We start from the raw sequence: 15,842 nt of genomic DNA on the forward strand, positions 1-15,842 counted from the left end.
TCCAATGCTGATAGAGTCAACTTATGTACTCACTGCAGGCAACCTGCATCCTTAGTCTACATACCCAGGTTCCAATGCCCAGTACTATATTAAAGGCAGGAACTGGAAATGAGATAGGGAACGAGCTTAGGACACTCACATAAGGTGAATAAAACTGAGAGGACTGGAACTCGATCTCTGTGGTACTTTAGAAATTGATAAGTTAGTTTGTTTTCAGTTGTAAGTGTTCCTTAAAGATTATACTGGGTATCATACATGTCAGTTGGCAAAAGAAACAAAAGTTCCTATAGAAATTCACCAAATTTAAAAACCAAACTAAGTGTTCCTTATGGAAGCCAACTTTGTGTTCCTAGACATTTCATCCTATTGTAGTGTATTCATTATGTCTCAGTATGGATATATGGAGCAATTTAAATTCAGGATATTTGGCTGTCAAAAAACATGTCCTTCAGTATTTGAATAATAGCATATATGTGAATGTGAACATATTAGACTATATACTTTCATTTTCTCCTCAGCTCCTGTATCTGTGAATTACAGAATGTTTCTTAAAGTATATTGTCATTATCTGTAGTTTTAAAATGTTCATTTTCTCGAAGAAATGAACATATGTAATCTTTCAAATGCCAGTTTGATAATTATAACAATGAAGGTCCATTTTGTGGTTATTGTATCCATGCATTTTTGAATTTATTGTTAATGAAAAATGATCATTCTTCATTTGAGGAGAAACACCAATTTGAGAGGAGAAACGTGGGTCAGAAAAGGTGATCTGAATGTTTAATTTATTGGTAAATTAGGCTAATGACAAGGTGATGTGTACTGTACACTGGTGACTATCCTTTCATCCTTGCACACACTTATGAATGGACTATACATTTTGTATGAATGCTTTAAGTGTCCAGGTCAGATATTTTCTACTGACTGCTTCACTGATCGACACCATATTTGTCAAGAGTATTGATGACAACTTCACAGCCCTTCACTTCTTTAGAAAATTGCCATCAGTTGAATGGAGCCACATTGCCAGAAGTTCCAAAGGTGGTTGGGGCAGCTTGTAGTCAATGACAGACTGCTGGGATTTATAAAAGGTTGCCTTTTTGTCTAGGTGGAGCTAAATCTGACACAATGCATGCTCCACAGCTTGTTATTCTGTATAGTAGTAACTAGTCACATCTAAATAAATAGGTATTTAAATTTACCTGAGTTAAAATTAAATTTAAAATTCAGTTATTTATTTGCCCCACTTGAAATGCTCAGGTCGCAGCATGTGGGTAGCAGTGATTGTGTAAGTGAAGACACAGTATTTTTAACAGCAGATAGCTCTATTTAGTGAGTCCTTTTCCAGCTTTCTCTGGGATCATGTTCATGCTATTCCATTTGAGATCACATCCTTGCTTTACACATTTGTCTGCTCTGTTTTGATTCCCTGATTCTCTTTGTCTTGAAGACATTAATTCAATAAACAGCATGCAAAAGAAATCCCATTTCAGCCTCTTTTCCCCAACCTGGCCAAACTCTGTCCATAGTGGTTAGAAGTGTTATTTCTGAGACTGTGATAGATCCACTGCCCCTTCATTTATGTGTTCTTCATTGCCATTAGAATGTTGATAGTGAATAATCCTATCTCCTATAGGAATTCCAGGCATTTTACGTGTTGACAATATATGAAACTGAAATCAGCAGAAAGAAGAGGTAAGTGCTGGTCACTGGAGTTTGAAATTCTGTTGTGAAGTGACTACTTTTGTTGTTTAGTCACTAAGTCAAGTCCAACTCTTGTTGACCTCATGGCCTGTAGCCTGCCAGGATTCTCTGTAGTGAAGTGGGTTTCCATTTTCTTCTTCAAGGTATCTTCCAGATCCAGGGACTGAACCTGTCTTTCCTGCCTCTCCTCCATTGGCAGGTGGTTCCTTTACCACTGAGCCAACAGGGAAGCCTGTGAACTGATTACGCACAGTGAATAAACTTTTGGAGTTCTTGTTAAATTGGTATAGAAATTTTAGGTATCTCAAGCACTATAATCGAAGGTGATATTTTCAGGCTCTGAGCAATTTATTTTTTACTAGTATACAAAAAGACCAGGATATATCATTCATAAATATAATGCAATAGGAGTAGAGAGAACTATTTTTCCAGAACATATCTATGAGGAAGAATCTTAGTGATACATTGAATGTAATATAATCCTTTGTATAAGTACATAATAGCTAATAAATTTCTATATCTGAATGCATTTTAGAGATCATTTTGTATTAGTCTATTACATGTGAGGTATGTGCAAGCCAAGTTATGTAGAATTATGAGATACATATTTAAAATAAACTTTCTCCCTTTGTCTATGTTTTCTTACTCTTTCTGTTCACTCTCCCTTGATTTTCCCTCATACCCACTTTCTCTAAGATGTACAGATAATCATCATACTTTCATCCTATTAAGCTCAATCTAAAACAGGCATTTTATATCTATGATTGATGCAAACCAAGTTTCATCACTTGATTTTATTATTATTATTTTCTTATATTAATTTCAATATATAATTTTTGTGAATAGTAAAGAGATAATTGATTTAAGATATATCAATTTCAATGAATACATCACTTATTCAAATCATTGCATATAAAATCACATGACCATGTCTTTGAACATGATAGGTTTTCCTCTTCATCTCTGTGCTTTTTTGAAAGATTCCTGATATTCCCGACTCAGGAATCGAACTGAGTCTCCTGCACTGCAGGCAGATTCTATACCAGCTGAGCCACAAGGGAAGCCACTATTACATGTGATGTATCTGCATATCCAGTTATGTAGAATTATGAGATACATATTTAAAATAAACTTTCTCCCTTTGTCTACATCTTTCTTACTCTTTCTACACACTCTCCCTTGATTTCCTTCATTCCCACTTTCTCTAAGATGTACATATATAATGATCATACTTTAATCCTATTAAACTCAATCTGAAAAAGGCACTTAATATGTATGATTGATGTAAACCAAGGTTCATTATTTGATTTTATTATTATTATGTATTATTTTCTTATATTAATTATCAATATATAACTTTTTGTGATAGTGAGTACATCATTTATTCAAATAGTTGCATATAAAATCACATGACTATGCCTTTGAACATGACAGATTTTCCTCTTTATCACCGCACTTTTTTTGAAGTTACCTTTAATAAATTGCTAAATGCTTGATTTGACAGGAGCCAAGTGCTAACAAAGGATGGAAGAGAGAAATGAAAGTTCTTTCACTGGATTTATCTTACTGGGCTTCTCTGACAGGCTTCAACTTGAGCTAGTCCTCTTTGTGGTCCTTTTGATCTTCTACATCTTCACTTTGCTGGGAAACACAACCATCATTGCATTGTCCTACTTGGACCCACGTCTTCACACCCCGATGTACTTTTTCTTCTCTAACCTGAGCTTTCTGGACATGTGTTACACCACCAGCATTGTTCCCCAGTTTCTATTTAATCTCAGTGGAGCAGACAAATCCATCTCCTTTGGTGGATGTATGGTTCAAATGTACATGTCTCTGGCGTTGGGAGGTACAGAATGTATTCTCCTAGGAGTTATGGCATTTGACCGCTATGCCGCTGTTTGCAGGCCCCTTCACTACACAGTAATCATGCACCCCCGTCTGTGTGCCCTGCTGGCTTCCGCTTCATGGATCACTGGTTTTGCCAACTCCTTACTGCAGACAGTGCTTGTCTTCCTTTTACCTCGTTGTGGGAGGAATAAATTAGACCACTTCTTTTGTGAGATCCCTCCATTTCTCAAACTTGCCTGTGTTGACATCACCGTGAATGTGTATTCGAGCTTCTTTGCTGGTGTCATCATGCTTCTCACACCTGTTGCATTGATTGTGTTCTCCTATGGTCGGATTGTCAGGGCAGTTTTAAGAATCAAGTCCACTGCAGGGCAGAGAAAAGCATTTGGCACGTGTGGATCCCACCTCACGGTGGTCTCCCTGTTCTTTGGCACAGCCATCTATGTGTATTTTCAGCCCAGCAGCAACGACTCCCAGGATCAGGACAAGTTCATGTCTCTCTTCTACACTGTCATTATCCCCATGACCAACCCCCTCATATATACGCTGAGGAACAGGGATGTGAAGGGAGCGATAAAGAAGGTGCTTTGGAAGGACTCTGACTCCAGATGATGGTAGAGGAGGACAGTTTAATGGAAGGATCTTGAACACCAGTGCTCTTTAGATGTATCTGTGTGTCCCGCACGAGTCATCTAAAATTCCCTCTGACAACTCTGAAAGGAATTGGTTTTCTTCATTCCCGTTGAAAAGTGAGTGTTCAGATTCTAAGTTCATGTATTCATTTCGACTTCCAGAGATGCTGATTCAGTGTTCTGACAACATCTGCTTTGTAGTTACTGTTTTAACAGCTCCAATGATTTTTATTTGCACTCCCATTTGGGTACATTTTCCCACATCTATTTGCAATAAGACATGCATATTACATGAAGCCCAAAGAAGACAAAACCACTGAAACAGTGTAAGGAATATTATTAATAATATTTTCTAGGAGTAACTGGAAGATACCATTCATTGTTTTATTTGGATCATGCTCTTCTAAAATTCCATGGTTTGATGGTTTGATCAGACGTTTTCACTGATGTAGGTGGAGCACTTGTGGGGAAAACAAAGTTGAATCTCAAAGAAAATCTTGCTGCATTAATCCCGGTAAAGCCATTCAGACATCAGGTGCAACTGCACCCTCAGCAGTGCGGCCGCCATATTGTGGAGGATCATCTCAGAGAAGGCGGCGCATAGGACTCACTGAGGGAAGGGGATGATGCGCTGCTGGCAGGGACAGTGGTAGCCCTTCTTTGGTAAGAACACCACATAGTTCATACATGCCTTTTTGTACACAGCAGGAGAAAAACACTGATGTGAGGTACAAAGTTGGCTATTTTAATTTTGTGAACCACCTAGTTCCTCTCTAAAATGAGATTTTTAATGAGGAATTTTTGAGGGCATTATATCTGAGTAGCATATGACCCAAGTTCTACTACATACCTACAGATTTTAGCTACTGTGATGCAGCAGAAGTTTCAAAGGGTAAAATATGTTTAGGTTATTCTCATCATGCCATTTTATAAACTCTTTGATTTAGGCATCAATTGGTTAAAACCTTAGAATCTCTCCTCTGCCAAACGTTCTGTGAAATTCATATTTAGTGAAGTATAAAAATATTGGAAATGACCCCTGATTCCCAGGCAATCCCATGTTTGGTGGAGATGTCCTCGACTCATCAGAAGGAAAATGAAAAATTAAATATTGTGTCTATTAAAAATACATGCCTAAGCTTTATCTGTCTAATTGTGAAATAACTGTCATAGAGTTCTGAATTAGGAGTAACAAAACATTCCAGAAAAAATTAATCTGACATTCTAGGTTGTAGATCCCCACTCAAGCTCACTTTACAGCATAAATTTATTTTCAGGTATAGATTCTGGGTTTTTTTGTGTGTAAGTTATGCGTCATGCACAGTGCGTTTTTTCTATAGAGGTTAGAGCTTTGACTGTGCCGTCATCACAGAAATATTTAAGATTTTTGGTAGATTTCCCCAGCATGTACCACTAGGCAAGTAAGTATATTTGTGTCTCTTAGTAGAGACAAAAGCTTGACAACTATTACACAGTTCCCTGTCCTAGATGCTAATCATCCTCCTGGGTCTCAACCCTCTTGGCCAGTTTGCCTGACAAGTGGACTTGCAAGCTGGAAATGGCAGTGTGGATAAATTATATAGAGGGTCAAGATTCTATTTATATTCCTAACAGCACCACACTCTTCACCCTTGAATTAAACACTTGTGAAACCAAGTATTTTGACTCCACAGTAAGGATGAACATATACCTGATTAAAACCAGTTTGGAGTGCTGTGTACTCTGAATGGTGAGAAATTTCCCCCTCTCCTTATTACTTAATCAGGTCTTGATAGTTATGCCCAAATAGTCACTTAAAAAATCCCTCAATGATACTTTCTTTGCTGCAGAAACCATCAAAGTCACATGAAGTCACAAAGCCTATTTTCCTGAGTGAATATCTACTCGTCTGCTCCTAAGGACTGCCACAAAACAGATTTATTTGTTTTAAGCAAATGCTTGAGCATCATGTGGATGTGCATATTACTTCAGAATAAATTACAGATAATAAAGGTATCTAGATCCCAGGCTACAATAATAAAAAAAAAGATCATTTAAAATATATCACATAGCCAAAGTTCAGTTCTGTTTTATAAATTTTTCAAATGACATCTACCTTTCCAAGCTTTCCCTCTTTAATTCCCAGAACAGGGATTGAACCCATGGCCCCTCAGTAGAAGCATAGAGCCTATACCCGGGAATGCTAGGGCATTCCCTCCTTTTGAATTCTTAATATCTGTGAAATGGCTGCAGTGGGTGTACCAGGCCTTGGCTAAATTATTTGATCCCATTTTTAGTTCAGAACTGTCAGTATGCCCAAGAGCAAGTCATAGCGTTTCATCATTTTTGCCTCCTGAGAAGCACAAGGTGAACACAGTGTGTTTAGGTAATGTGTCACCTTGGAAGCCTGAAGTGTCAGTCAGACTCCTGTGAAACACAATTCTTAAGCAGGACCAGATTGACTAACAATTAGAAAATAATCCAAAACAAGAGCAACAACATGTACAATGTCTGTGAGGCCCCAAACCAGTCAGACACTGCTTCCTGAATTTAGGTTTTTCAAATGAAATATATAAAATAAATTAGGGACTCTCACTTGTTTAACTTGTATCTTTTAAGTCAGCAAAAGGAAGTCTTGAGAGTTTCTCACTTGATATGTGTCCTCACCTTTGTAGTCGTGTTCTGGCTTTAGGACTTTTATTCATTGGAACAACTGTAGTCTGTATTCTGTAGGTTTATCACACTAGAAACAGACCCTATCCACCCTGCTAAAAACATTACTAGAATGGTAATCAGCATATATTGACTGCTGAAATATCCTCATTTATCTCCTAGTCAGTAGATTTCAGTGTTAACTGTTTGCCCAGGGTTCTGCTCTAATCAGGGTCACTGAGGATGGAAGGACAGATTATAGTTCTCTGTCAACACTTTCCTCTGTAGGTGCGATCTTTTGTGATGCCTGTTTGTATTATGATTGAGAGTTTCTTCTGTCCTTTCAGCATTGTAGCAGAGTTCAAACTTGATTTGGCAGACTGAGGGAACCATGGTGTATGGAGATGTCTTGTGGACACGGTTTCCTGGGAAGGGATGCTCTGTGTAAATGCAGAAATGAGAAGTTGTATGTCTCCTGAATCAGAGGGTTCAGGGGACGGTGTCCCTGAGGCAGCTGTAGGGATTGGGTATTCATGCTCCTTTTAAACAATCTATTCTACTGATTTACATTGTTTGGTGGATTCTTTTAACCATTTTGTAGTGAATTAAATCCATGATGTCTTTAGAAGCTGCAAGTCTTCTAATTAGGTGACGATTTCTGAGGTTAATTTTAACCTCTTTTCAGAGTGAAACTCTTCAGTTGTGAGACGTGAAAGTTGCCCCATTGTGTCCAACTCTTTGTGACCTGATGAACTGTAGCCCACGAGGCTCCTCTGTCCATGGCATTCCTCAGGCAAGAATTCTGGAGTGGGTTGCCATTTCCTTCTCCAGGGGATCTTCCTGACCCAGGGATCTCCCTTGGGGGCTGAACCTGGGTATCTTGCATTGCAAGCAGATATTTTACCATCTGAGCCTCCAGGGAAGGTGTTGCTGTACCTGTGGCTTTAGTCTCACTGAAGCATCCTAGGAATTTCCAGTGATTAGGTTATTGGGGATCCTCATGATCAATGGAATGTCACTGTTAGTTGTCAAAACCTTCCTCAAGAGCCCAGTCCTGATTTTGTGTTAGCCGCTCACAAGTCTTGCTGACTAAATATTTTTAAGTCCTTATATCATGCATTTGAGGATTGTTAAATAGTCTCCCAAGATTCTCTTTGAGAAGCCTCTTTTTTACGCATTCACTCAATGAGAATTCTGTTTGGTTTAATATAGATAAAGTGAGCACCATAGCCATTAATGTGTCTTCATTATGAGATCAACCTCTCTCTGGATTTACTCCCCATCTTAGAAAAAGCCTCCAGTACTTCCCAATGAATATTTCTCATCATATTCCTCCATAGCATGTTCTATTTGGTTTATATTTGGCTTTAAATAACACATAGTACTATGTTATTACACATAGCCAGATATACACATCCACAAACATGCACTCTGTATGCAATCACTTTTTGATCGATCTCTTAACTCTTTCCTGAGGATGAACAATAAAAGGAATGTTTTCTTTAGCTTATATCACTTAGAAGATACAGGTTTATACATGGTGTAATTTCAGTGTTCTCTGAAATAAGTACAAATATATGCAAGTCAATGTGGTAATTTTTTTTTTCTGCAAGTCATGTTGAAAAGAAAACTGATAGCATTTGCTGCACTAAGGAGCTTCAGAGAAGAGATCATGCTCCTTTTGCTATTATGATGAATACACAAACTGTTAAACTTTTAGAAGTGCCATTCTTTCAGGCTCTGGATTGAAATTTGGATCACAAAGAGAAGGCAGTCTTTGTACATAGGATAAAGCTAGAGTATTTTCCTTCATTAACTATGTAGAAATCGTTGTCTTAAACAATAGTGAAAATCTGACTTTGGAGAGGAAAAATAAGTAGGATGAAAGAAATGAATAATAACTCTTATTTTCATTTATTTTCCTCTATATCTAATGAGATATAAATTGAGCAAGTTTAAAGAGTACAAAACATGATTTGATATACCTATATATTGTAAAGTGATTACTACATAGTGTTAGCTAAGATCTTTATCTTGTCAAATATTTATTCCCCTTAAAAAATTTGAAAAAGCTTATTTTTTTGACTCCTCAGAAATTAGTAATTTTTAACTGGAAGTTTGGACCTATTTGCCAATATCGCCCCATTTCTTCTACCTCTTTGGCCCTGGTAACCCCCATTCATCCCTCTGTTTGTAACAAGTTCAGTTTTTCTGATGCCACATGTATGTAAGATTATATAGTATTTGTCTTTCTCTTATTTCACTGAGCATAATGCTGTCAAGGTCCATCCATGTTATTGCAAAGGGCAGTATTTCATTCTTTCTCGTTGATGAATAATATTCCTTTGGATATGCACAGAACTTTTTCTTTAGTCTTTCACCTCTTTGGTCACCTATGTTTTTTCCGTATCTTATCTATTGTGAAAAATGGGGCATTGAACATGGGAGTGAAGATAGTGATTTCATTTTATTTGGTGTACCTAGAATTTGGATTGCTGGATAATACGGAAGTTCTATCTTTAGTTTTTTTGGTATCTTCATATTATTTTTCATAGTGGCTTACCAACTTACATTCCCATCAACAGTACATGGGTGTTCCTTTTCCAACTTCACCAACAGTTGTTATCCTTTATCTTTTTAAAGATAGCTATTAGTTTGTTTTCTTCCAGCCTCGTTCAGGAATAAATTTTCTTCTAGAGGTTTTATGACTTCATGTCTTATATACAGTGTTGCATAAGTTTGTGATGCCATCCAACCATCTCATCCACTGTCATCCCCTTCTCCTCCTGCCTTCAATCTTTCCCAGCATCAGGGTCTTTTCAAATGAGTCAGCTCTTCACATCAGGTGGCCAAAGTATTGGAGTTTCAGCTTCAACATTAGTCCTTCCAATGAACACCCAGGACTGATTTCCTTTAGGATGGACTGGTTTGATCTCCTTGCAGCCCAAAGGACTCTCAAGAGTCTTCTCCAACACCACAGTTCAAAAGTATCAATTCTTCTGCGCTCAGCTGTCTTTATAGTCCAACTCTCACATCCATACATGACCACTGGAAAAATGATAGCCTTGAATAGAAGGACCTTTGTTAGCAAAGTAATGTCTCTGCTTTTTAATATGTTTTCTAGGTTGGTCATAACTTTCCTTCCAAAGGTTGAGGGCAGGAGGAGAAGGGGACGACAGAGGATGAGTTGGTTGAATGGCATCACTGACTCAATGGACATGGGTTTGGGTGGACTCTGGAAGCTGGTGATGGACAGGGAGGCCTGATGTGCTACGGTTCATGGGGTCGCAAAGAGTTGGACATGACTGAGCAATTGAACTGAACTGAACTGAACTGAAGATATAGAATAGTGATCTGAGTTACATACATCATGAAATGATGACCACAATATGTTTGTGTGTATATATCATTTTTCAGATTCTTAACCTTTATTGGGTACAAAAATAGCTACAAAATGTTGACTATAGTTTCCTCTGCTGTACAGTTGGTCCTTGTTCTATTCAGCCTTTATCTTGTTCTGTTCTAGAGATACAAGAGATACAATCTTCTCCTGGGTTTTGACAGAAAGTCTCAGGAGTCTTATTTTCTCAGCCCTGAAAGACTCTTGGAGCTTAAGTTCTGCCCCTCAAAGATATCTAGCTTAGCTTTTTAGCCCTTGCTTCATGAAGCTTCAAAATTTGGCAACTGCCTTAATAAAGAGAACTGTGTGTTAGAGAAAGGACCCCTACCCTAGAGAGTTTTTGTTTCCTAAGCACAATGGAGTTGCAGGATAGATCATTCTGTATTTTTGAAACTTTGGTCTGGCTTTCTGGCTTCCCAGGGAGTCCACTGGAAACATCTGGCCACATAGTTAAGTCTCTTTAAGTTTTCAGATTGTCACTCTAGACTTACATGAGTGTTTGGTTTTTCATGTTTTCATGGCAAAGTCCCTCTCTATGGGCCATGCTCAATTCTAATCTCACACTCAAGCTCATCAAATACTCCATGAGGAAAAAAAAAAGCAGTTTCCCTTCAGCTCACCTCAGAAGTGTTCAGTGCTTTCTGTTATTCATGTCTACATCACCCTCATCACTTCCACAACTCTCTAGTGGCTTCATAAATATGGATGCTAAAATTAGTTTGACCTTTCCAAGTACAACTGTTCCTCAGTATTGGCCAGGGGTTGTTTCAGGCACTTCTTCCCACCCACTCCTATACCAGAAAAGCTGGATGCTCAAATCCTTTATGGAGAATGAGAGATCAAATGGATCCATGTTTGGATGAGTCTGTGGCTAAGCAGGAGTGACTGTCCTTGCAGTAGGAACTGTGTTCAGCTGTAACCTAATGTGCCTTATTGGGAAATGAAATTCACAAAAGGCTACGTTGAATGAAATGATAAATTTTCAGCATTTATTTGCTGAAATGGAAAAATGTAAGCATCTAGATGATTATAGAGTATGGAACTTTTGTGCCAAGATGATATGGTTATCAGTGACGCTAGCTGTCATGGTTTGAAAGAAAACTCCAAGGGGTTGATATAAAAAAAATCATATCTTCTCTATTACAAAAAATGTAATCAGAAATCACTCATATTCAGTACAAGTAGAGGTAAGAATAGTACAGAACTCAACAATTCAGTAATCTATTTTCACTTAAATAAAGAAAAAAAATCCTTGTTCTATTATTTCATTAAGAGAATAATACATGAAAAACCATCCAACTTACAATTATTAAATAAGAAATATTGAAGAAGAACATATTTGCACAAAGGCACGTTGATCTTACCAGAAAATTATTTCTGTTTTTAAATTGTTTTATAAATTCCCTTCAGTATCTGCCCTTTTATCTGCCCTTCCTGGGCCTGCAAGCACTGCATTAACTCTGTCTCAAGCCTAGGATTCTCCTCATTTGTCTCCTTAGTGCCCCTTTGACTTCCTTGTTTCTCAACGTGTAAATCAGGGGATTAAGCAGGGGAGTCACCAGAGTATAGAACAGTGCAATGCTTTTGTTCACATCCTGTGAATAGCTGGAAGGAGGTTGAAGGTACATGGAGATGAGCGTCCCAAAGAAAATAATCACTACCATTAGGTGAGAACCACAGGTTCCAAAAGCCTTCTGTCTCCCTTGGGCCGACTTCATCTTCAGGACTGCACGGGTAATGTGACTGTAGGATACTAAGATGAGTGACAGGGGGACGACCAAGAAGAATACACTGATAGCAAAGAGTTCAGCCTCATTGATGGAGGTGTTGGTGCAGGCCAGTTTCAGCATCACTGGAACTTCACAGAAGAAATGGTCCACTTGGTTTTTACCACAGAGGGGAAGAGTCATGGTCAGTGCTGTCTGGATTACAGAATTGCCAAAGCCTGTAAGCCAAGCAGTTACAACCAGCTGCAAGCAAAGCTGGGGATGCACGATCACCATGTAGTGGAGGGGACGGCACACAGCTACATAGCGGTCATAGGCCATGACAGACAGGAGGACACACTCTACTCCCCCAAGTCCCAAGGCAATGAAGAGCTGGGTCACACAGCCACCATAGGTGATGGTCTTGTCTTTCCCCTTAAAGTTGGCCAGGGTCTGAGGGACAGTGCAAGTCGTCAGACAAAGATCCATGAAAGAGAGGTTGGAGAGGAAGAAGTACATAGGGGTGTGGAGGTGAGGATCCATCGTTGACAAAAGTATAATGATGCCATTGCCTAAACAGCTCAAGAAGTAGATGATCAGGATGACCACAAAGAGAGCCGTTTCCAGCTGGGGCTGGTTGGAGAAGCCCAGGAGAATGAATCCAGAGAAGGCGCTGTCGTTAGCTCTTTCCATTGTACTCTGCTTGTTGGAGTTAAGAGGACTCCATACTTTTATGTTCAATCCGCTTCTTTTCTCCTAGAATGGGTAAGTAGACTTTGATTAGAAGCTTGAGGCATTTTCACAGTTACCCTTTTGTTGACAAAAACAGGAGCACTAGAGAGCTACTATATACAGTATCTTCTATGTTTCAGGCACTGACTAAACACTTTCTAGGTAATTTGTCACAACAACTCTATGAGCTCGGCATTACCATGATTTCTGCTAAACATATGAAGGAATTGAGGATTAAAGAGGTGCAGTGATTTTATCAGAGTGATGTACGTAATAAACCACTGAGGCAGGATTCCAACAGATTCTACAATATAAGTTCTTAACTGCTGGGGATACTGTCTGTCTTTATGACTGTATGAACTACAAAGATAACTCAAAAGTTTCTCAAAAATTAAATCTATATGCTCTAAATAAGACACAAATATGTACTGCCCCAGTACTAGCTTTTTTTCCCCCCTGGAGGGTTGAATATAATTAAAGACTGGCTTTCCTGCTTATGTTTTATATAGAGAAAAACAATTTTTTTCTGAAGATGCACAGATAATAGAATTTACTATTAACAATTTTATTCAGTTAGAAACAATACATTTTAATGTGTGGAATAATGGAGCCTTTGGTGTTGAGTCTGTAATCATGTCTTTGATTGGAGAAGTTTTATTGGAAGTGATTTAAGATTTTATTGTATCCAAACTGCAAGTTCCAGAGGCACTCAGTCTGAGTAACCATCACTGTAACCACCTGCAGTGAAAACTCAGGAAACCATCACTAGGTTTTAATTTTCTTTCACTTTATAAGTCTTTTGAAATTGTAAAATGGACTGGAATGGGTGTAAAATGGAATGGGTGTAAAATGGAATGGGTGAATTTAACTCAGATGACCGTTATATCTACTACTGTGGGCAAGAATCCCTTAGAAGAAATGGAGTAGCCATCATAGTCAACAAAAGAGTCTGAAATGCAGTACTTGGATGCAGTCTCAAAAATGACAGAAAGATCTTTGTTCATTTCCAAAGCAAACCATTCAATATCACAGTAATCCAAGTTTATGCCCCAACCAATAATGCTGAAGAAGCTGAAGTTGGATGGTTCTATGAAGACCTACAAGACCTTCTAGAAGTAAAATCCCCAAAAGATGTCCTTTTCATTATAGGGGACTGGAATGCAAAAGTAGGGAGTCAAGAGATACCTGGAGTAACAGGCAAATTTGGCCTTGGAGTATAGAATGAAGCAGGGCAAAAGCTAATAGTTTTGCCAAGAAAATGCACTGGTCATAGCAAACACCCTCTTCCAACAACACAAGAGAAGACTCTACACATGGACATCACCAGATGGTCAATACCGAAATTAGATTGATTATTTTCTTTGCAGCCAAAGATGGAGAAGCTCTATACAGTCAGCAAAAACAAGACTGGGAGTTGACTGTGGCTCAGATCATGAACTCCTTATTGCCAAATTCAGACTTCAATTGAAGAAAGTAGGGAAAACCACTAGACCACTCAGGTATGACCTAAATAAAATCCCTTATGATTATACAGTGGAAGTGACAAATAGATTCAAGGGATTAGATTTGATAGACAGAGTGCCTGAAGAACTATGAACAGAGGTTTATGACATTGTACGAGAGGCAGGGATCAAGACCATCCCAAGAAAAAGAAATGCAAAAAGGCAAAAAGGCTGTCTGAGGAGGCCTTACAAATAGCTGTGTATAGAAGAGAAGCAAAAGGCAAAGGAGAAAAGGAAAGATATTCCCATTTGAATGCAGAGTTCCAAAGAATAGCAAGGAGAGATAAGAAAGCCTTCCTGAGCAATCAATGCAAAGAAATAGAGGAAAACAATAGAATGGGAAAGACTAGAGATCTCTTCAAAAAAACTAGAGATACAAAGGGAACATTTCATGCAAAGATGGGTACAATAAAGGACAGAAATTTTATGGACCTAACAGAAGCAGAAGATATTAAGAAGAGGTGGCAAGAATATACAGAAGAACTGTACAAAAAAGATTTTCATGACCCAGATAATCATGATGGTGTGATCACTCACCTAGAGCCAGACATCCTGGAATGTGAAGTCAAGTGGGCCTTAGGAAGCATCATTACGAACAAAGCTAGTGGATGTGATGGAATACCAGTTGAGCTATTTCAAATTCTGAAAGATGATGCTGTGAAAGTGGTGCACTCAATATATCAGCAAATTTGGAAAACTCAGCAGTGGCCACAGGACTGGAAAAGGTCAGTTTTCATTCCAATCCCAAAGAAAGGCAATGCCAAAGAATGCTCGAACTACTGCACAATTGCACTCATCTCACACGCTAGTAAAGTAATGCTTAAAATTCTCCAAGCCAGGCTTCAGCAATATGTGAACTGTGAACTTCTAGACGTTTAAGCTGGTTTTAGAAAAGGCAGAGGAACCAGAGAACAAATTGCCAACATCTGCTGGATCATTGAAAAAGCAAGAGAGTTCCAGAAAAACATCTATTTCTGCTTTATTGACTATGCCAAAGCCTTTGACTAGGTGGATCACAATAAACTGTGGAAAATTCTGAAAGAGATGGGAATACCAGACCACCTGACCTGCCTCTTGAGAAACCTTTATGCAGGTCAGGAAGCGACAGTTAGAACTGGATGTGGAACAACAGACTGGTTCCAAATCGGGAAAGGAGTACGTCAAGGCTGTATATTGTCACCCTGCTTATTTAACTTATATGCAGAGTACATCATGAGAAATGCTGGGCTGGAGGAAGCACAAGCTGAAATCAAGATTGCTGGGAGAAATATCAATAACCTCAGATATGCAGATGACACCACCCTTATGGCAGAAAGTGAAGAAGAACTAAAGAGCCTCTTGATGAAAGTGAAAGAGGAGAGTGAAAAAGTTGGCTTAAAGCTCAATATTCAGAAAACTAAGATCATGGCTTCTGGTTCCATCACTTCGTGGCAAATAGATGGAGAAACAGTGGCAACAGTGGCTGACTTTATTTTTTTGGGCTCCAAAATCACTGCAGATGGTGATTGCAGCAATGAAATTAAGACACTTAATCCTTGGAAGGAAAGTTATGACCAACCTAGATAGCACATTTAAAAGCAGAGACATTACTTTGCCAACAAAGGTCTGTATAGTCAAGGCTATGGTCTTTTCAGTGGTCATGTATGGATATGAGAGTTGGACTATAAACAAAGCTGGGTGCCAA

General features: G+C 38.6%; 2 protein-coding genes across 2 annotated transcripts; one reads left to right on the forward strand and one right to left on the reverse strand.

Moving 5' to 3' along the window:
• The first annotated feature begins 3,228 nt into the window (after nt 1-3,228).
• Nucleotides 3,229-4,167, forward strand: LOC122697424 (putative olfactory receptor 2B8). The gene has a single exon (XM_043908247.1). The coding sequence runs from the start codon at nt 3,229-3,231 to the stop codon at nt 4,165-4,167; it is 939 nt and encodes a 312-aa protein (XP_043764182.1).
• Nucleotides 4,168-11,672: 7,505 nt separating this feature from the next.
• LOC122697406 (putative olfactory receptor 2B8) lies at nt 11,673-12,617 on the reverse strand. The gene has a single exon (XM_043908228.1). The coding sequence runs from the start codon at nt 12,615-12,617 to the stop codon at nt 11,673-11,675; it is 945 nt and encodes a 314-aa protein (XP_043764163.1).
• Between the last annotated feature and the right edge of the window lie 3,225 nt (nt 12,618-15,842).

Source organism: Cervus elaphus, chromosome 7, assembly GCF_910594005.1.
Source record: "Cervus elaphus chromosome 7, mCerEla1.1, whole genome shotgun sequence".
NCBI classification, from domain to species: domain Eukaryota; kingdom Metazoa; phylum Chordata; class Mammalia; order Artiodactyla; family Cervidae; genus Cervus; species Cervus elaphus.